General features: G+C 39.0%; 1 protein-coding gene across 1 annotated transcript in view; it reads left to right on the top strand.

Moving 5' to 3' along the window:
- Positions 1-22,861, top strand: part of SV2C (synaptic vesicle glycoprotein 2C) — a 214,589-nt gene that overhangs the window by 47,028 nt on the left and 144,700 nt on the right. The window contains exon 3 of the mRNA XM_067568724.1: positions 19,273-19,972. Within this exon, the coding sequence (XP_067424825.1) occupies positions 19,393-19,972 (580 nt within the window). The 5' untranslated portion in view covers positions 19,273-19,392. The remainder of the gene's footprint in view (positions 1-19,272; positions 19,973-22,861) is intronic.

Raw genomic sequence — 22,861 nt, forward strand, 5'->3', positions numbered from 1 at the left:
TTTAATTCTTATACTTGTACTCACTTAAAACCCATCTTTTTGTAGTTTTAAATAAATGTTTTATTTTTAATCTAAATCAATCCAGTGTTGGATTTGAACTGTCTGGGGACTCCAGTTAAAGTAACAAACTGTTGAATATTAAGGTTTGTTGCTCCTTAAAGGAGTTAATGTTCCTTGAATTATTTCAGGACAGGTCTGGGCATTTCAGAACACACGTTTTTTGGAAAGCTTGGGGTTGGAGAGAATGTGGAGTCATCTTAGCAGTTGTTAACCAAGGCTAATGGAGGCCAGTGGAAGTCAGTGGTATTACTGGCAAGCTCCAGGAACTAGAGCATTGGACCAGGACTGCCCAAAGTGCATGTTTGTTCCTGACTGTGGAAGCCCCAAACAGAGTGCTTTAATGGCAAACCACTGTGAGCCAGTTGGGGTTACAGGATAAGAGGTGACACAGCTCATCACTGGTCTGGATTGCACCCCAGAGCGTGATAGCTTTCTACACTGCAACTTGCTGTGTAATTCAGTTCTGTTTAATTTGTTTGGGGTCCTATTAAACAGATCTGCAGTGAATAACACATTTATAACATGGCTAAAAGATTGGATTTATCTGTTTGTAAGAATTTACTTAGAAGGGTCTTTATCTAGGGGTCCCAAGTCATGTATTTGCAGTGGCAGGCATCAATGCAGCAGCATCGATTGAGTGGGTCTGTGTAGACCGCTCAGTTGATCAGAGAGTGCTCTTCAATCAACTGAATTAATCTACCTCTCTGAAAGGAGCAAGGGTGCAACAACGGGAAGGTGTGTCATGTCAATGCAGCACTGTGAACGAAAGTATGTTGACGGGAGATATGCAAGCTATGTTACATAGCTTGCATATCTCCTGTCGACCGCCACCGCCAATGTAGACCAGCTCTTAGACTAGAAAACAGACGTACAACATTTTTTAAAAGTAGTTTTCTGGTACAAATTGAAGAGACTGTAAATAATAGCTGTATTATAGCCACCAGTCAGCACAATTATCAAAGAGGTGGATCTGGATTTTCAATAACTGGAGTTTTGGATGGTTTAAAATATTTATAGTTTGATATCCTATAAGGCTAAGAGTAGATATTCAAGGAATCAAACTCCATGGTAATATTTCCATTTTAAAATTGTTAGTTTCGTTCTTAAATGAAATTTCCAAAGAAATAGTGTTCAAACAGATTTCTCAAAAAAGCACATGAAGTAGCCCTCTAATAGGGCAAGACATTGGATGATATTGAGTACCATGTGAGCTGCAGTTTCTAGGATAAAGGGGTGAGTTATAGTGGTCAGCACCATTAATACAGACTTTCCTTGTTTTCATGGGCTTTTACCTTCACCCTATTACTTTAATACAAAACATCTTGATTACTTTATTACTTTTAAAGTGCTTTGTTTGCATCAAGATGTTTTGTATTAATGTTGTGACCCTGGCAAACTAGATGCCAACTCTTGGCAAGATTCCTGTGTCTCCACTGAACACTGACAAATACATAGCTGGAACCAATCTGGCTCAGCCCTGTGTTGGTATTGTTACAATAGGTATTAGAATCATGAGAATGTGTTTTAGTGTTTAGACTTTATTGAATGCTCGTGAGTTGCTGCATGCATTAATCTCACTCATTATCTCTGTATCCCCTGTTATTAGGTAATTTGAGCATTTGCACTGTAAGCCTTTGTAACTGTACAAATCACCAGACAGGAGAGAAATATTAACTAGTGTAAAATGCTGGTCTCCAACAGAAGGGGTTGTGTCCCGCCCAACGAGGAAGACTCCTCGATGCCAGAAGAACTAGAATGGGCATCCCCATAGGAAGATAAGACTTACAAGTGAATTCCCTCCCATCAGCTGCATTTGCAGCTCAAAGCAGAAAGGAAGTGGGAAATAAAGATCCAGGTCATCCTTGTTAGGGGTTTTTATGCTGCTTGACTTGGGGGGGGGGGCAAGGACTAATAGGACAGAGTTGCTGCAGGTAGCTCATGATTGCCTGTTTGCTGGATCTTAGGAGTGGAGAGAACCTGTAGAAGTCTGACAGAATTTCTATTTGCCTCACATGTTTGAGACATTAAAAAAAAATTACTTTGCCCTGGTCTACGCTTACCTGGAAATTTGGCGGCAGTCGACGAGAGTTATGCAAACTACACAGAGTAGCTTGTGTAACTCCCGTCAACTGCTGTGCTTCCCTTCTGCGCGCCGTCTTCACTGCACTGTGCTACGCCACTTGAGGGGGTGGTTTTACTCAGTCGACTTCCTGATCTTTGCCGCCATCAGTATAGACATACCCACAGTGTTGTGTATTATGTCAGAAGTGTAAGATATTAAAGGGACCCTGCAGGCACCTTTGCAGCTGTTGCCCATCATTAAGAAGGTGTTTGACAGTGTCTGCAGTTATTGTGGGACTCCTACACAGACCTTCCAGAAATGGAAGGAAATATATGCTGGTTGTGGTGGATTCTGCCACCAGGTACCCTGAAGCCACAGCTCGCTCTAATATACAAGCTGAAACTGTGGCTACTGCCCTAATTACTATTTTTAGCAGAGTAGGTTTTTCCCAGGGAAATCGTGTCAGACCCTGGTGCAAATTTCACGTCTGCAGTTTTTAGGAAGTTATGGGAGTTGTGTGGAGTGTGGCATATAAAGGCTGCCCCGTATCATCCAGAAACCAACCAACTGGTAGAAAGATTCAATGGGACACTGAAGTCCATGCTGAGAATGTATGTTACTTGGTGAGAGAATGACTGACTGGGATTTGTTGCTCCCTTATTTGTTAGTCGCATACAGGTGCATATGCCAAGAATCTAGGGGTTTGCCCCCTTTGATCTCCTTTAAGGGAGACAAGTGAAGGGACCCCTAGATTTAATCCGAGGCTCTTGTGGGTTTAGTATAGAAGAGTCAGGACAACCTCTCCATGCGTATGATCACTTGTTTTAAAGAGACTTTAGACGTTATGATGAATTTAGTGCATCACAATCTTGAAAGGAGTCAGGCATCTCGAAGCTTAATTTAACAAGCATTCTGGAGAAAGATCTTTTGATATAGGTGACTTGGTGTTAGTGTTGATTTTAGTGAGGAAGAACAAGATACAGGATTATTGGGAGGGACCTTTCGAGGTGATGAAGAGCATGAATGAAGTCACTTATGTAAAGAAAACCCATGGCAGGGTAGCTGTGCAAATAGTACATGTCAATAGATTGAAAGCTTGCCCACGAAAGAGAGATTGGGGTGAGTGTGATTTGTTGTTTTTATGTGGGAACGTTTACTACCCCTTGATTGATTTGGTCATGGACAGTAAGGGAGAGGAGAGACTGGAGAGCATTGAGATTTGGGAAGGTTTGAACCCAACCCAAAAGCAAGACATATTGGCCCTCTTCAAATACCACAGGTAGGTATGTTCCAACCGGCCAGGTTAAACTAACAAAATAGTGTATTCCATTGAAACTACAGGGTCCTGCCCTGCTCCTAGCACAGCATATTGTACTAAAGGTGAAATGCAAAGACAGATTCAGGAGGAAGTGGAAAACACGCTAGATATAGGGGTGATTTCTAAATAAAAAAGGCACTGGCCATCCTCTTTTGTGATGGCATCTAACAGGGATAAAATCATGAGATTTAGGACAAGAATCAATGGCCTTAAATTGCAGCAAGAGCCGTTTAGTCTGGATATTAGGAAAAACTTCCTAACTGTCAAGGTAGTTAAGCACTGGAATAAATTGCCTAGGGAGGTTGTAGAATCTCCATCATTGGAGATTTTAAAGAGCAGGTTAGACAAACACCTGTCATGGATGGTCTAGATAATGCTTAGTCCTGCCATAAATATAGGGGACTGGACTTGATGATCTCTTGAGGTCCCTCCCAGGCCTACGATTCTATGATTGTCTGTGGATTTTAGGAAAGTAAACATCCTCACCCAACCTGATCATTTACCCCACACTGTGGGTAGAGGACCTACTGGATCAATTGGGGGGGTACAAAATTCATAAGTATTCTGGATTTGATTTGTGGGTATCTGCAAATTTCCTTAGATGGTGATACCCAGGAAAAATCAAGCTTTTACAGTCAAGTCTGACCTATATGAGTTTAAGGTTATGCCTTTTGGATTAATTAGTGCAGGGGCTATCTTTCAGAGACTTGTCAATGATGTGCTGCAGGGTTTACAGACCTTTGCCATGACCTATGTAGACGACTTGGCTGTTTTTAGTGACTCCTGGCAAGACAACACGAACCATGTGGGAACTGTATTGCAGAGGCTAAGAGAAGACAGAAGACTGTTATGATGCCCACATGCAAGGTGGGGGGTTATAGAGGTACATTATTTAGAACGCAGGGTGGGCAGTGGATTTGTTCACCCTGACCCTTTAAAAAGTAGAAGCCATTCAGAATTGGCCTGCCCCATAAACCAAGAAGCAGGTCCAATCCTTTATTGGTCTGGCCAGTTATTACTGGAGGTTAAGTGGCATTGTGGCCCCTATAATAGTCAAAGGGGAAACCAGACTGCACGGTGTGGACTGAGGTCTGTGAAAAAGGCTTCAAAGACATGAGGCTGTGTCTTACGAGCCAGTTTTAGTCAGCCCTGATTTCAGCAAACATTTTGTGCTGAGCACTGGTGCTTCTAATGCTGGTTGAGGTGCAGTGCTAATGAAGGATGGGGTGGGGGACAAGAGGCAACCCATTGCCTTCTTGAGTTAAAAAAAACTGACACGCTCCCCTTATCCTTGGACAGAATTATGCTGTTATCAATGTTATGCCATAGTCTGGGCTGTTAAACAGCTTGAGCCTTGCTGTATAATAAAAAATGTAAGGTTCTAACCGATCATTGCTGCTAATATGGTTGCACCAAGCCAAAGGGACCAATTACAGACTGTTACACTGGAGCCTAGCCCTACAGGAGTCTGACATGGAAATAATCCGTATCAAGGAAAAATAACATGTAGTGGTAGATGCCTTGTCAAGAACAGGGGGACCCTGAGGCATATTTGTGAGTGTTGGTGACACCCCTTCCTACACCATTTTTGCATTGGATGTGAAGCTGGCCTACCAGGTGCCAACTCATGGTAATATCCCCAGGTCTTCACTGAACACTGACAGATACATAGCTGGAGCCAGTCTGGCTCACCTGTGTGCTAGTATTGTAAAAATAGGTGTTACAATTATAAGCATGTGTTTAGACTTTATTGAATGCTGGTGAGTTGCTGCATGCATCAATTTCATTCATGACCTCTCTATCCCATATTGTTAGGTAATATTTGACCATTTGCCCTGTAAGCCTTGTAACTGTAAATCATCAGACAGGGAGAGAAATACTTAGTGTGAAATATTGGTTTTCAGCAGAAGAAATTATGTCCTGCCTGACCAACAGGACTGGATTTAGGGGTAGGTGACTCAGGCAGCAGCCTGGCGTTCCAGGCTTGAGGGGGCGCCGGGCTCGGGGTGCTGTTTTTGTTAGAGACCAAAGGGAAAATAAAACCCTCGTGAGGGCAAAGGCAAGGAAAGTGACCTTTAGAACTAAAGGACTAGGGTTAACATTCTAAGACTGTCACCTGCCGTAACATTATTTAATATAGGTCCACCTAATGTTAGTGCACAGTTCAATTTCTTGATATTAGTACATTTCAGTTATTCTTTAAATTAAGAAGTCTATACGCTTAGAGGAAACTAATTTTTATTTGCTTATATATGGCATGAATAAATACAGATTTACAGATCCTAGTGTGCAAATTTGTCTCATGTGAGAGAGAAATCATTCATGAAAATCGTGCGTCAGTCGTGAAATGGGTTACAAATGCAATAAAAATGAGGTATTCAAAAGTTTAACAAATGGAGGGGGAGAGGTGCCAAAGACTCTCCTTATCTAAGGTGTCATTTGGTCTAGGGCTGGCCCTGCCAATCAGAAAGGCCCCGTGATGCCAGATGGATTAGAATGGAACATTAAAGGGGACCAAAGATTTTGTTTGCTGTTCTCCACGCCCCCATGAAGATGAGATTTACAAGTGAATTCCTCCCATCAGCTGAGTTTGCAACTGGAAGCAGAAGTGGAGAAGGAAATAAAACCTAACAAGGAGGAACTGGATCTTTATGCTGCTTGCACTCTGGGGGGCAAGACCTGCTAGGCATAAGCAAAAGATCCCCACTGCTTAGCTGGGTTAGCCCTAAAGGACGTATAGAGCTTTCTTACCATAGAAACATCTATTCCTTTTTGAACGTACGTGTGTGTGTGTGTGTGTGTGTGTGTCTGTTTTTTTCCTTGTGAATAACTCTCATTTCCTTCTCCTGTATAATAAATCTTTAGATAGGTTATTATAGGATTGGCTACAAGTGTTGTCTCTGATGTGAGATCTAAGGTGTAATTAATCTGGGGTAAATGACTGGTCCTTTGGGACTGGGAGTAAACCAACAAAGGTAGGCTTCCATGGGTGGCAAGACAGATCCGAGTACCCCAGGGGACTGTCTGTGTCTCCATCTTAAGGCTGTTAAATGCTTGAGTAGTTTACACTTGGTTGGTTGGTGAACTCTAAGTATAGAACTCACAGCCAGTTGTGGGGGTTTTATCCTGGTTTGTACTCGTGCTTTTGGGTCACTGCAGGACAGTTTGATGCATCTTAGTAAGAAATAACCCAGCTCTCAGTTTCAAAATTTGGGGAAAAAGTCTACAGTTTCCCTTTACCTTCTCCACCCCTTCTGTATATATTTGCCTCCAGAAATTATTAATTTTGAAGAAGAAAGACATTACTTGCTGGATAGTACCAAGATCAGTTGCCTGTAATTTATTTAATTACAAAAAATTATATTTAATCACCTGTCTTGTGGTGATTTATTAGCATGCATTCTTCTTTGTTTCCCTTTTTATCTGTTACATTCCTGGACATTTCCAAGGAGGGATGGTATGCAGTTTAATAGGATACATTACATCACAAGTTAACACTAATAACTTCCTGAATAACAACATATTTTCTTCCTGGTTTAGGAGTGTATATTAAATATCTACATTTGGTTGTAGATATGTAATTTTCGATCTTTTATAAATATTTTCTAATGTTTATATTTACCATGCACTTTCCTGAAAACACACAGTGCAGAAAACACACAGGCATTGGAATGAAATCTGAAGATGACAAAATGCATTCCCTTTTGAAAGTACATTTCTAAATATACAAATCACATAGTTTTGTTATCTTCTGTCTTTCACTGTGGTTTTTTGTCTCATGAACTATTTAATTAGCATTTTGTATCCAGGATATTGGTTTTTTTTTTTTTTTTTTTTTGCACAGTTGGGGTATTTTAGTGTGATTTTTATAATATTTTTGATGTCTGGATAGCAAATTTGTTACTGCAACTTGCTGTGCATCATGATACAGTAGCTGGCTAGAATGCTGAGAATACAGTAGTAGGAAAGCTCTGCAGGAAACAGGATGAAATGGAAAAGATATCATCTGGCATATACTTGATACAGAATTTCAAACTGAATCATTTATAGGGCTCCCTATATTTGGCAATTAAGAAAGCAGAAGAAAACTGAGGTGGATAAAAATCCAATTTAATTTGTTCGTAACAGGGATGAAGCTGTCTTGTTTGTGTTTGTTACACAGATGCTTGAGGAGAATTTAGCTTCTTAGGTTGGTGTTTAAAATAAAATAAATTCATTAGTCCCCTCCTGTCCATCTCAGATGTACCTGCTCTTTAAGAAGCAAACAAACAAAACCATCTCCCTCGTTTATAATGTAAACATGAAAAATCTGCTCCAATCTTTTAAGGCAATGTTGTGCAGCATGCTATGGCTTTTTTTTGTTTGTTTTGTTTTTTAAATGGCAAGAGAATTCTACATGGAATACTGAGTTGTTCTAAGGTAGGTCACCGACTATAATTATTTCATAAGGTAAAAGGATTCATACATTTACATTTCAATAAAATTACACAGAGCCTTCAAACTGTCCATTATCATTAAATAGGCAGAAGCAACAGTTCTGGGAAAAGGTTAACCGTATGTAGTTTAGTCATTTTTCGCATGTGTTCAGAAAATATTGAGGATAAATATTGCTAAGGCACTTCTAATCTGTCCTTTTTGTCACATGGTTATAGCTCCCTTCCCATATCAGTGAATCTCCATGTCTTGACGTCTTACAATCACCTGTGTGCAAGAACACCTGTTATCAACTCCTTTATTGTCACAACATTTCTAATGGACCATGAATGTGTGATTTTTTTTTTTAGTGGGTAACCTGGCATACTGGTGTGCTCTTTTTTTGTTTTGTTTTCTGCCACTGATCGTAAATGTACAGAGCTACACATAGGGTGAGAATGATCTCCAAACTGGACAGAAGTACTGACGGCCATTTTAGCCTCAGCTTTGTTGCACTCTGAGTGACCTTGGACAAGTGGGAGAATACTTATCTACCTCACAAGGGTAAAAGAAGGATTGATTAATTTGCATAAGGGGTTTGGAGATTTATACACTGTCATATTCACACTTTTGTGTTTATGCTGACATTTTTCTTTCATAAAAAGTAATTACTCATAAAATGACATCACTGAGATTTCCCATATTTTGATAATTTTCCTTTGTCCTAAATAGTTAAGGAACCAGAACAAAAATCTAGCTAAAATTGATTTCTTATCTTTCCCCCCACCCATAATATTGAGGAAAAAAAGATATGGAGTGGACTGATCTGCTCTTTTAACTGTGCATTAAGTAGCACTGGATGCCATATTCATTGTAAGAAAAGGGTTGGGGTTTTTTTTCCCTTTAATTAAATCTGCTAATTTTTGCATTTGTAAAACAATCACGTTTTGCAATAATGTTTCAGTAACTGGCCATTTGAAGAGGTGGAAAAAAGAGACAGCATGGTTTAAATGTTAAAGGATTTAGTACAGTGCTCAAGAGTGCAGGATTCCCCAACTGTATGTCTTTGGTGTATGTCCTTGATGCTTTGCACTTTTCTGCTAATAATATTGTGCATAATTGACAACCTTTTAGGATAGAGTGGTGTCCGTTAAAAAGACAACATTCACCATTGGTGCTATCTGAGAAGCCACAGTGTTTTCTAATGGTGACTGTTGTAGGTAAATATTGTTCCTAATTTACAATGGGAGAACTGAGGCATGGAGAGAGTGACTTCTGTAGATCAGTGTCAGATCCAGGATTAGAATGTAGGCCTCCTAACTCTCCGTACACGCCCGGTCTAATAGATCAGAAAAGGCTCCCAGGCAAGTCCTGTAAGCCAAAATTTTCCAAAGTTGGATGCTTATAATTCGAAACTTAAACATATATTTAAGCATTTAAATAAATGATCTGATTTCCAGAGATGCTGAACATCTATCACTCCCTACTGACTTCAGTTTGAGCTGGGGGTGTTCAGCATCTCTGAAAATCAGTATCTTAAGGTACCCATTTTGAAAATAGCAGCCTCAGTGTTTCTGAGCCTCTGTTTCTGTATTAGTAAAATATGGGTAATAGTGCAACTCATGGGCAGTTTGTGAATAACACCATACTAAATTGCCATTTTAGCATCAGACTAATAGCATTTCTGCTCTGCAGCTGTTTGAAATTAGGTATTTTCTTTTCTCCTTCTGACAGCATTTCAGCCAATTTTCTCAATATTCAAAATCTGAGATACTTTCATTGCTCCATGAGCTCAACCCTATGCATACTCAGCTGCGTAGGAACCTGTTCATTCTTTAATCCCTTCTGAATAATCGGTTGTAAATGACACTTTCTCCCTGTAGATATGCTGCTTGCCTCTGGCTGAACTATGCAGAGTTAAATGCATGTGACTCCTCCTTATATGGCCATTGTAGATTCATAGTGAAGAAAATTCTCTTGAGGAGGAGAGGGTGGTAAAGTGAGTTGTGCATCTGGCAGCAACAAACATGGCCAGACATGAGTCTTGCTGTATCCCATCACAAGACAGCATGATACTGACTGGAAGAGGAGGGCATAGTCTCTGCTGTTGGTCAGGAAAATAAATCTAGCAATGCTGCTTGTTACCAGCTCAAAAATCTAATTTCAGCTGTAGCTAAATAAGACAGCATGTTCTTAAAGGAGTTCTGTTAACATGCATCAATTTTAAATGTTATCTACTTAAATGTCAATTTTAATTTTAAGTTGGTGGGAATACATCTTTACACAGTTTACAGCTCCATTTTTAGGTCAACAATTCAAAGATGTTAAAAATAAAAAAATACATAAAACTATTTGAACATGAGCAGAGTGAAATACAATGTGTGCACGGCCTGCAGAGCTCCACTAACTGCTTTGTACCAGTTAAAGAAACAAGCTACACATGAACTGGCTTATGCCATCAAGCTCCGATGCTCCTTCCTTTCTTGTACTGGTGGCTTCTTCCCCTTCAAAGGTCAGGAGCTGCTTTTATTCATTACCTGTTTCTTCTGAAACATTTATTTCATCTCTCTCTTGTGCAGACTCATGGATGTGTACACTGCTCCTTTCTTCCTATGACATGTCATGTGACTTCTCCTCTCCAATGGAGTAGGCTTGGGTTCCTCCTCCCCTCCTGCCAGTGAGACACTCTCACCAGGGGGGCTTGGAATGATTCATAGACTCCTAGACTTTAAGGTCAGAAGGGACCTATAAGATTATCTTGTCTAACCTCCTGCACAACTCAGGCCACAGAACCTCACCCACTCACTCCTGTAATAGACCCTAACCTATGTTAGTAGTGTTCTTCTTTTTATTGATCTATTAATTTGTGAAAGAGTCTTTGCATGGGATACTGGATGAATACCAGTGAGGAAGCAGGCTTTAAGCCATAGATGTCAATAGCACTGCTGAGCGCCTAGTAAAAGCTCTGTTTTGTTGTCCAGCAAAGGCAACAAGAACTGTAACTTCCTTCAAGGAAGAAAGGGTTAATGTGGATACTCAGAGTTAGCATCATCCCTTATGTCAAGCTTGTGGTACACAGAGATATAACTAAAGGCAGCTAGTATTGCTGCTTCAGCAGCACTAAAAATGCAAAATGAAGTTTTTGAAAACGGAGAGAGTGAAATTGGAACCTCTTTATAGCATGTCTCAAACAATATAGCACGTTACAAAGTAAAATAAAAGAGCAAAAAAGAGGAAGGCTCTGGATGGGTGGCACAGACTCGCACAGAGCCTGGAAAGCTGGTGGTTAAAAATACCAGTGAGTTAAAACTATCTTTCCAGCAACTAGATGTCCTATAGCTGCTTCCAGCATTTCTACTTAACATTATGCCAGAACTCCTGCTCTCTTATCAAGGTGTATTGGCAGCAAGTAGCTGATTCCCCAAGAGGATAAGGACATTGCCAGCTCTTGCATTCTCCTTGCTGTTGGTTAGACTATATTAGTTTAGGAATGAGAACAGTGTTGGGGTTGTCGTTCTCTTTCTGATCACAAAGATGATGTATGCTGCCAGAAAAGGGATAATGTGCGTGCATGCTCTCTCACTCTTTTCCACAGAGTGTATTGTTCCAGCAGGAGCTAAGCACCTATATGTCTTCTGAAATATAGAAAGCCTTCACTATTTCACTTCAAAAAGAAAGTAAAAATAGTTAATTCCAAGGTGTCTCACCACCTGCTCTGCAAGGCCCTCTCTAACCTTAACACGTTTGCTGATTTCCGTTCCCTCATCTGACGTGCTGTGGCATTTGCCTGTCTAGGTACATATATGGCCCCCATCTCCATAATACTTTTGAAAAATCTGTGATTCTTAAGTAAGAAAAGACCACTCAAGTCATCCAATCTGATTCTGCTGGATTTTGCAGGACTTACTCTCTGTATAATTTCCAAGGTCTTATTTAATGATTTTTGCTATTTGATGCCTCAGGGTAGGGTGCCTTGGCCACTGCTCTTAGGACTCTACTTCAATGTCCAGTTATTACAGTGCTTAAGGTTGTTTTTCCTGTTATCTCATCCAAGCTTTTCTTTCCTTATTTCTGGACCATATCCTTCACTTTCTTCTCCCCTTACTGAGCACTTCACATCAACTCCTGCCAGGTGACCTGGCTGTGCCAACATATGGGTCTCACAGGAGACTCTCCAGCTTTGCAGGAGACAAGGAACAGAATCAGGGCAGGTAGGGAAAACATTGTGTGTGCTGACAGGACTTTTTATTGACTGACAGAGTTTAAGTGATCAGAACAGAGTTTTCCCATTGCTTTGTGCCAGTTCCTCTGTTCTGTATTTAAATGCAGTACAGTTGTTTTCACTTTGATGCTGACAGCTGAAAATGACAGTACATATTGTATCTGGATACCTCTGATGGACACAAAGTGAATTTTAAAGAGAGGAAAGGATGAGGCTGGAGCATAGTTCTTGTTCCAAGGGGAAACGGGCTTTTCGCATATTGATAACCATTTTAAAAGTATGGGGAAAAAAGGAATTTAAAGCAAAATACTTTGGAAAATGATGTCAACACTGCTTACATTCATGTAACCTTTTCCTTTATAATGAGGCGAACTGGCTGGTAAGTAAATTAGTTTAATAGTTTTTCACTTGGTTTTCGCATTCAGGTTAGGCTTAAATTATTCCTTGCAGGATTTTTGTCCACATCACAAAACCACTGCACCATTCGATGCAATTTAGTATTCTTCACTCAGGAGAGCGCCTCTAAGTGCCCACTCAAGAGGCCTAGAAGAGGAATAGTGTCGTAGCTCAGGATTGAAGTGGATTGGCAGAACTGTGTAGGGGAAGCTCACGCAAGGCCTGCCTGAAATTTATTTTGTTCTAGTGTCAGTCACCTCATTTAATGAGCACCAAAAATGTTCTTGAATGGTTCTTGAATGCACACACATCCATGTAAAACAAAACAAAAAAACCACAAACAAGTAACTCGTTTTGTTCAACAAAATCTGTTTGTAATAACACTGAGGATAAAGCCTACAAAAGCAATTAAATGGATCATTCTGGAATAAACTACCAATGCTTAATTACAATGGGGCAAATTTGGAAATGATGGAGATTGGGCTCCACTGTGATTCATATCAGAGATTTAAATAACACTGAACAGTAAATAAAATACACAAAAGAAATTACATCTTCTGTATTCTTACAATCTACTTTATAAAAGGTGTACTGGGTATTTAATAGTGAACATGGCCTATTTCTATAGTCAGTCATTCTTTCTTAGAAAAGAGTCTTGATTTCAGTAAAATGTAAGTCTATTGCACAATGCCCCATACAGTGGTAGCTCTTAAAATATAGCCATATAACCTTAACTTACAAGATGTATTTACCTTGTAATGTTCCCTATTCTTACTATAGGGGAGAGAGAAGTAATGTTGTTTAGTTATCTAAGGAATTTGGGCAGTTTAAGGGTTACCACTATACAGTAATTATATTGCTGGGAATACTGAAAGTTTACATCTAGTTAAAAGTAACTGGAAGACACAGTGGCCTTTCTTTATAATAGATATTGGTCCAAAGAAGAACCCTAAATCATCCATATTCCTTGATGTTGGTGGGGAAGTTTGGGTCATTGATTGATAGATCTAGGTTTTATACCATTGAATTTTGGATACAAGTCTATAAGATTTCAAAAGAATAACCAAATGCTCAGATATTCCTTTTCTTGCAACTATGTAATATAGATGAATGTATTCATTACAAGCAAGTACAAAACCTAATAAGGCAACATATTACCTTAGCTTCCCTCTCCCTAGACTGCTATTGCATACCATGCTGTCACAATATGATTTTCATTGTTTACATCCTTGTTTTTAAAAATAATGTATTTTGGATTATTTTTAATATAATTACTGTAATTTCATCTGCTGTTACCTTGCTATGGCATGTAATTGTGAGGAGACAGAGTATGTGAATTTTTATTAAGACATAATTATGATATGTACTGGTGTAGAGTATACAGATCCAATTATGTGCAAAGATACCGAATAATCAAAAGTAAGTGAACTGTGACTTGTATGTGCAGTACTGTATTTCATTTGATAAATTCAGTGTAGTGGCTGCTTTATTGTTTAAAATGTCAAGAGTAATCTGGGTTGTAGACTATCCACCTACCCAAACCATTTGAATTACTGGATATTGAAGTAATTTTTTTTTTTTTTTAAATCCCAATTTTTAAAAAACATGTAGCTCCAAACATACTGATTTTTTTTCATCCAATTTTACAAGAGGAAAATTAATTCTCTTAATTTGGAATGCGTATTCTGTTTCAATCTGATGTTATAAAACCCCAACGAAGGCCTTTTTAAATACCCTTCAATCTGAATTCAGATAGATTTGAAATCCTTTTCTGTTTCTGAGTTCCAGTGGTTTCCCTGAAAGGAAAAGCTATAATTTTCTCAGCAATCATTATTGTACAAAGCAAATAATATAAATTATGCTTACCCATGAAATGTTTATCTTTGATTTCCAACTAAGTAGAATACTGTTGAGATCTCACTTTTGGACATGAGGTTTGGTGACTTAGAAACACTAGCACCACCTCTTCCTTAAATTCATGTATTTATCCTTTAATTGGATTTACCTGCCTTATGAAGCAAATACCGCCTCTGCAGTCACAGAGGTGGTTCCTTTAATAGTTCCTCTGGGCAGGGGAGTGTAGCATTCCAGTGGATATGGGCATGGCTTTTATTCTTCCTCCACAGCTCAGCTCTGCAGGCCCTCCTTTTTCCCCTCATTAGTGGATAAAGGTGGGCTGGGTATGAGATTGGAGGATTCACTGTTCTACAACTCCTCTTTTCTCCCTCCCTAGGGGGAGGTGGCATGTAATGGTTTTAGGGACTCTTTCTGCTGCAAGGATTTCCCCTCATTCTCTAGCACGCAGTTCAGTAGTCAAGATTTGTGCTATATAAGACCCTATTGCAGCAACACACACAAGCACATGTATAACTTTAAGCATAGAGCAACTACTCAATTGCTTAAAGTAACGTGATTTTCTGGATAGAGGCCTTTATCTCATGTGAATTGTCACATCTAAACTTGGGTAAAATTTTGAAAAGCATTCTATTCTGACCTAATGGGATAGTATATAACTTCTATTTTTCCTTAGTCATTTTTTACATCTGAGACAACTTGCAAGAAAACAGTATCTTTCCTCTCTGAGTTCACATACTCCTCCTCCTGCTTCTTCCTCACCTGGAGTTAAAATCCTCTGTGACATCACAGTTGGTTACTATAACTAGAAGTGATTTTGGTTTAACAGAGGATTATGTCTTCAGATGGGCAACAAACAGCAGGTGTGGAAAAACTCAAAAGAAACAAAGATCCTGTCTTCAGGTGTATGTCATTAGTAATAAAAAATGAAGGAAGAGAGAACCAGAAACTGACACAAAATTAGAATGTCTGTTAAAATGTACATTTACTATGAGAGGTCAATTTAAAACAGAAAGAGAAATTTTTAAAAAAGGAGGAAAAAATCTTTCTTTGAAAAAGAATTAGTTGTATGGAATAAGAGTCAGACATGTCTGGAGATCCTGTAATACAGTAGTTTTTATCAGGTTGAAATCACTTATTACAAAATAAAAAAATGATCGGTTGTAACAAGAATGACATCAAATAAATGGAATGTTCTACTAGCCTAATAGGAGAAGCAATGAGAGAAAATGTAAAGTGTTTAAAGGTAACATTTGATTTTTTTTTGTACATTTTGTAACAAAAAAATCAGTGTTTTCCCTAAGTGATTTCTACTATACCAAGTTTCAGTAGAGTTTAAAATCACAGTAGCTTTGCATCTTGCATTGTCTGACTAAAATGTAATTTTACAGAGTGAAGTCACCCTTTTTACTGTCAATTCATTGCAGTGGATGTAAGTTTGGAAGCAGCGTCAAGCTTGACTATAAATAAAAGAAGCTTCCTTCATTGACATCTGTCTGGATGGAATACCTCACCACTCAATCAGTGGAAAATGTCTGCTTTTCTGTCTGCATTTCTACTCCTTCCCTTCCTAACAGAACTGCAGAATCAAGAAAATTTTGGACTAAACCCTCAGTCCTTTTCTTGCACTTGTGAATGCCCAATTAATTCCCTGGGGCTGAAGGGTTGAGAATTCAAGCAGAATTTAGCCTTCTGTCTAAGTGGATTTTTTTTAAAATTATTTGTACACTACCCCAATGTGTAATGAGGAGTAATTTACAGAACAAGTAAAAAGACCAAGATCCTACCCTGAAGAATTTACAACCTAAGGCCCCAATCCAACAAAAATGTAAGCATATGCTTCACTTTACATGCTATGAGTAGTCCTGTTAACGTCAATGGGTCTACTCAGAGCGTGTAAAGCTAAGCAAGTCCATAAGTCTTTGTAGGATCTGTGGATCTTCCTGGGTGCATCTCTGCAGGGAACCCCATTAGAGTTTGCAAATGAAGTCATTCCTAATTTTAGACATGACATAAGTGAAATTAATAATCGGTAATTTTGAAGAAGTTGAGGAAGATGTTATGGGGTGAAAAAGGATCCAGGTTACAGCAATAATGTACAATTACTCTGTTCTGGTATGTGCACTTCTTGATGGCTCTGATTTAGCTCACTTGTAGGGACACAGAAGAAGGGTTTTTGGTTTTGTTTTAAATGAGATCATTGTGCTCCTGGAAAAATATTTTATAAGTGCTTTAATTCTATGTGAGACAAGGCGGGTGAGGTAATATCTTTTATTGGACCAACTTCAGTTGGCGAAAGACAAGATTTTAAGCAACACAACTCTTCTTCAGGTTCAGTAAAAGATATTACCTCATCCACTTTGTCTCTCTAATTTCCTGGGACCAACGCGGCTACAGCACTAAATACTATGTGTAATCTAAAGAATTTAATTGAAGTTTATATGTAGTGGTTTAATATAGTGGAAGTAAACAGACCCATTGGATAATACAGTTTGTTGCAGTCAAAAGCAAAGAGCCAAATTCTCATTTACCCTTAAGCCACTTTACATAACGTGAGAAGTCATTCCTCATCACCAGCACTTCTATATAGATCTTCCAATGGTTTACTAGTAGCTAATTAGTCTGGTGTAATTAAAAGAGTAGGGATCTATTCTGCATGGACATCTGCCTGTAAATAATACAACTCTACTTATCACCAGAGAATGTGTTTCATCCAAGGCTCCCATTATAGTTCCCTGTGAAGGTAAAATTACTTAATTGTATCATAAAAGAAACTGTCACAGCCCTACAAAAGCATGTTGGCATTAAATCTATGCAAGATAAAAAGAAATATTGAATTGTACACTTAACTTCCCAGATAAAATCTTGACTAAGATGAAGGTAAGGCTGAGAGTACAAGTAAAATTAAGGATAAAAATCCTCACAAAATGTTACTGAAAAACGCTCATTTAAAAAACAAGAAAATTCAGAGTTAACTTTACCTTTACAAGACACTCAACCTTTGGAGATTTATGCTCTTTAAAATACTTTAGCTCGCTCTGTATTGATGCTACCTCCACTCTGTAAAATGGGCTTAGTTTATTTATATGGTGAAAAAATAAAGCTTGATTCACTGGTTGCAAAGTGAAGAAAGAACAATTTGCATAGATATCATATAGGCCCCTCTTTCTAAGACAATATAAGAACCTTTCGTAGTCACTAACTCCAAAAGAAAACCCTGTGGAAAAACTGTGGCAAACTCCGTAATTGTTCTTGAGCAAGTGGCTGTTCAGTCAGAGCTCATAGGGCCTGCAATACCCAGGCATATGTTGTGGAACTAGATGTCCTACTCATCCCATATTGAGTTTAGACTATGCCAATAATGTCATCTGAGAGAGACTTTCAGAGCTAAAGAACTATCATTACAGAAGTGGCCTTGCCCCTATAGACCTACTTAGGAGGAACATCATGAGTCTAAAATTAGGTTCTAGTTTTCAATCATAAATATTGCATTCTGCTTTTTTAAAGTGCTCAGTTTTTCTGCTGCTAACTGCTTTGGTTTGCATAGAACATTTGAGTGATGCTGTGACCTTTGATTTGAGGAACATTCAAAGTTTCTAAGATCAATCTAGACTGAGGGAATCCAAAGAAAAATAGAGAACTGTGGTGCCTTTCTGTAATATTTATGAAGAAAGTCCTAGAAATGTCTTTTAGTTTTATTAAACCATATTGCTTTTAAGGTTACATGCAGATTATGATTTCTGTTTTTCCTTTTATTAAAATTACTCTGTTCTAGCTTTCATGATGCATTTTATAATTCTGCCTGTGCCACACAACATCTAAAATGGATGTCTGTACTACACTTTTAAGGATAAATATTTAGTACAACACATTATGTTAAGGGTGGATTTTCAAAAGTAATCCAGCATTGGTTCAGATCTACCCTCATGGAACTCAAATGCAAAACTGTCATTGATTTTAGTAGGAGTTAAGCCAATGCTGAGTACTTTTGAGAATTCCACCCTAAATGTAGAATATACTTTGTTTTTGAAAGATCAGTTAGTAAAACATTGGGGTTTTTTTAAACTTGTTAATGTAAATAGTCCCCCTAATCCAGACAGCATCACAGCTGGTACAGTGCGATTTTCAAAAGTGCCTAAGTGTTGACTTTCCATGGGCTTTGTGGTACTAAATCATGTAGGTACTTTTGCAAATCCCACCCAAGGTGACTAAAGGCATTAACCACAAAATGTTTCATGGCCTATGTGAAATTAGCTGATGTTCTCAGTCCATTTCCTTAGTTCAGATGTCAACATCATTACAGTTTAAAAGTGGCACCAAGCATTGAGGGCATGATTTAAAGCCTATTGAAGTAAGTGGGAGTTTTTCCATTGATTTGTGTACTTTGGATCAGTCTTTGAATCTTTATGAAGACTGGACTTACCCTTTCATCACCAGATGTGTGTCCTCCAGGTCAAAGTTGAAGCACACTGATGAGCTAATATGGGGAAGCTTGCACAGCTGATGTCTGTAAATGGATGTCTGTGTCCATAGCTGTTTATCAATTCACTTTTCAAAGCACTAAATTAACTTTTTAAAAAATATTGTGGTGCTATGTTCATCTCTAACATTGTTTTCATAAATTGGAAACAAGCAATGTTTATTTTAAAGCACTAGTACAGAGATTTTTTTTTTCAGACTGAAAACTAGTGTTTGGTGAGACATCAGCGGACAATAAATTTCCATAGTGCAAATATGTAGGGAAACAGGGATTTTCTTGAGCGTTTTCTCAATAACATTCAAAGAAATTGCATGTACACCATCTTTGGAGTTCTTTGCTATAGTTGTGGAAATGCAGCTACGACACTGCAGCTCCCAAACAACTATTAATGTGGTGCTGTACCAGTGTGAAGGAGCATCTCGGAGGGAAAAATATAAATAAGAATATTCTCTTTTTCTATTTTGCAGGTATCTTTCTGAAGCTGAACATGTTCTTGCATCTCCACTATTGACATCTAGCGCAGAATAGATATTCCAGAGAGCATCAATAGATCCCTTTGCAGTAAGACAATCATACATTAATATACAATGGAAGAAACATTCAAAGACAGGACTTCATTAGTGAAAGGGGCTAAGGACATTGCTAAGGAGGTGAAGAAACAAACTGTAAAGAAGGTGAATAAAACTGTAGACAAAGCTCAGGATGGGTATACGCAGAGATCCTACAGTCGATTCAAGGATGAGGAAGATGATGATGACTACTATACAAAAGGAGGAAATTATGATGGAGAAGTCAATGATGATGAAGGGTCTAGTGAAGCAACTGAAGGGCATGATGAAGATGATGAGATTTATGAGGGGGAATATCAGGGAATCCCAAATATAGGGCAAGGAAAGGACGGCATAGTGGCCCTACAACAGCCTATCCATGATGAATATAAGGACCGTCATGAATTGGAAACAGAGAGGAAAGCTGATGAAGAGGAGCTAGCACAGCAGTATGAGCTCATTATACAAGAGTGTGGACATGGCCGTTTTCAGTGGGCCCTCTTCTTTGTTCTTGGAATGGCACTAATGGCTGATGGGGTAGAGGTTTTTGTGGTTGGATTTGTGTTGCCCAGTGCTGAGACTGACATGTGCATACCCAATTCTGGATCAGGATGGCTAGGTAAGTCAAATCTATATCCTATCTCTACTGTGTCAAAAATTATATTTGTTGTCATCTACATATTAGTTTGCCAGCACTGATGCTTGTTAATAAAAATATATTTTTCTCTATTAAATGTGACTGGTCAGGTCACTACATGTATTAGATGGCTGAAATGCATTTAATGAAAACAGTAATTTGTTTTAATGCTTTTTTTCATGGTCAATTGACAAAAGTAGCTATACAAATACTGACTGAACAGACTACACAGAAAAAGAAAACACCAAGAGCTAAGGGCTTGTCTTCAGAAAGACTTTGTGCATGGCAAGCTGGGCTGTAAATCTACAATGCACTAGCTTGCCACGTACTACCTGGCCATGTGGACCTTGCTACAGCACACTAGAAGTTCTGTAGTGCTCTCATTTACAGCAATAGACATCCAGAAGAACTAAATTAAAAATGTCATCTGAGTGAAGCTCTTCTGGATTTATCCTGGTGTAAATGAAAATAGATTGTGACCCAACAGTGTTAAAATTGTTTGGGTTTTTTTTTTTATTTGTGTGTGGTTTTGTTGAAATGTTCTCGTGTTCACTCCTTTGCTCAGTTTTGCTACTGGTTTTATTCTTGTCCCTTTTGTTCCTGACTACTTGGAACTATCTGAATTTACTAAATGTTCGGTATATGTAAAAATTAGATGGTCCTACAAAATTTAAATTATGATAAAGCTCTCTTACTAAGATATTAAACCTATTTCAGATGGGATTCTCAACATATTGATGCCAATAGTTTGCTCTCTAGTTATTAATAGCAGATGAGATTCTGCTCTTATTTACATCCATGCACACCCACTGGCTTCTTTAGGAATATAGAGGCATAACTGAGGGCAGAATTTGCACCAATAAGCATCCTTTAAGACTGTCTTTACTATTATGTTAGTTGAAGGATCATATATTTTGTTGCTGGAGACAAAAGACATTAGATATTTGTGTGGTGCAAAGATTCATCTTTTATTAAAATTAACAGTCATCTATGACTATGATAGATGGCTGAACTGATACAACATATTTGGCACGGCTTATAAAAAGAAAACCACGCAGATTCTCACAATTTGTTTTCAGACACATCATGACTAGAAGTTACTTAAGACCAATGATTTTTCAAAGTTGCCATTCATGGAAAGTAGGTGTGTAGGCATGCATGGTTGCAGGGTATTTTGTGTAATCTGTCTAGTTTTTTCTGTTTTTTCTTGTACCACACACCACACCACCACCAACACACACACACACACCCCACCCACACACACACACACACACACACACACACACAATGCTCATACTGCCTTCTGCAGCACTCAAATCTTCTGTGCCCTGCTCTTCCGCACTAGAAAAACACAGAGAGATTCCTCTTATGTAGGAGCCAGTGATTTCCCTGCTAGCACTGCTGGACCCCTCACCTCACCATCTGTACCTTCCACTGCATAGCCCTCTGTGCCTTCTGCTGCTGTGACTATTCCCGCAGAAGAACTGCCTATGTCCATGGCTGCTGTTCAGCCAGCAAGTGAGCAGCTTCCTACAGTTGCTGCACCGTCGCCGCTTCCCTCCTTAATGGGAGATGGCTCTTGCAAATTCTGCCAACTATGCCAGTTGTAGTGTGATCCTGCGTGGCGTAAGGTCATGCTACAGGCAGCCTGCCTCAATTCCCCCCTCTTGGACTGTTCAAGAAACTCAAACTCTTTTTTGTTCGTTCTCATCCCTTCCTGGGTTGTGCGTTATTAAATTAACAAACATTCAAAATAAAGTTTTCAAGTCCATCCAAAAGTTCACACAAGCAAAGGTTTCTCTTCCTCCTCCCAGGATTTCCTGCCTGGGGCCTGCTGTTCTTCATATGGCAGTCACCTTAATCTCTGCCCAGTGTGGCTCATTCTGTATGCAAAATTGGCTACCGGATTACAGTGACATTACAATGATTTCTCTCAAATCTTAACTAAGATTCACTTCAGAATTGTGTGAATTTATTCCTCAGAAATTCTGTAAATCGAAACCATGCTGGCAAACAAAATTATGAAAAGAGAACACACTTAGCTATTTGAGCAGCATATACTAGTCTCATGCCTCAAATACGGAAATTATAATCAGTGTTCCTATATCTTATTTTGTAGTAACAATACGAGATTCTGTGTTGAGGTATTAGCAAATAAATAATTCTACTTTAAAAGATTAACACACACAAGCAAGGAAAATCAGAATTAAGCCTGCCATTGCAGCCTATCTTCCCCAATATGTACCGAAGGCACTGTGACAACTGTGGTCATCTTAGCAATAGGTCCCACAAAGGGGTCTGCACAAGAGGGGTCAAGCAGGGGCATGGGCCCCCCAATCGGCAGGGGCACAGAACTCCTCCGGGGTCGAGGTGGAGAAAGTGAGCTGCTCCTGCCCTGGGCCGGGGAGGGAGATGACTTCCTCTGGACCTGGGGCTGTGGGAGCAGAGCCAAGCTGGCTCTGGGGCTATGGGGGGTGAGGAGGTGAGCCAGTTCCTCTGGCTACGGGGCGCACATAGTGCCCCTCCAAAAGTGGCCAAATTTTTTTCCATGTATGCCCCTGGATCCACAAAAACATAGTGATATCACGTGCTCCTCCCTCTCCCCCCGGCAAAATGCTAGTGTTGTAGATTTTAATACTACAGTACAAGTGGTGACCATAATATTTATATCCGTTATATACACAGCCTGCATAGATGGAATAACTATCTCCCCAGTGGTATGTAGTATTTTTCAATGTCATGAGAGTCTCTGGTAGAACCATTTTAAAGGCATCATAACTGGGCCATCATAGGCATGCATTTCCATTATTTTGCTGTTATAAATTCACATCATAATCACACTGAGTCTTTTTAGACAGACCTTAAAATTGT

The sequence above is a fragment of the Emydura macquarii genome, unplaced genomic scaffold, assembly GCF_026122565.2.
Source record: "Emydura macquarii macquarii isolate MOO-44397 ecotype Brisbane River unplaced genomic scaffold, CSIRO-AGI_Emac_v2 contig_2897, whole genome shotgun sequence".
Taxonomy (NCBI): Eukaryota; Metazoa; Chordata; order Testudines; family Chelidae; genus Emydura; species Emydura macquarii.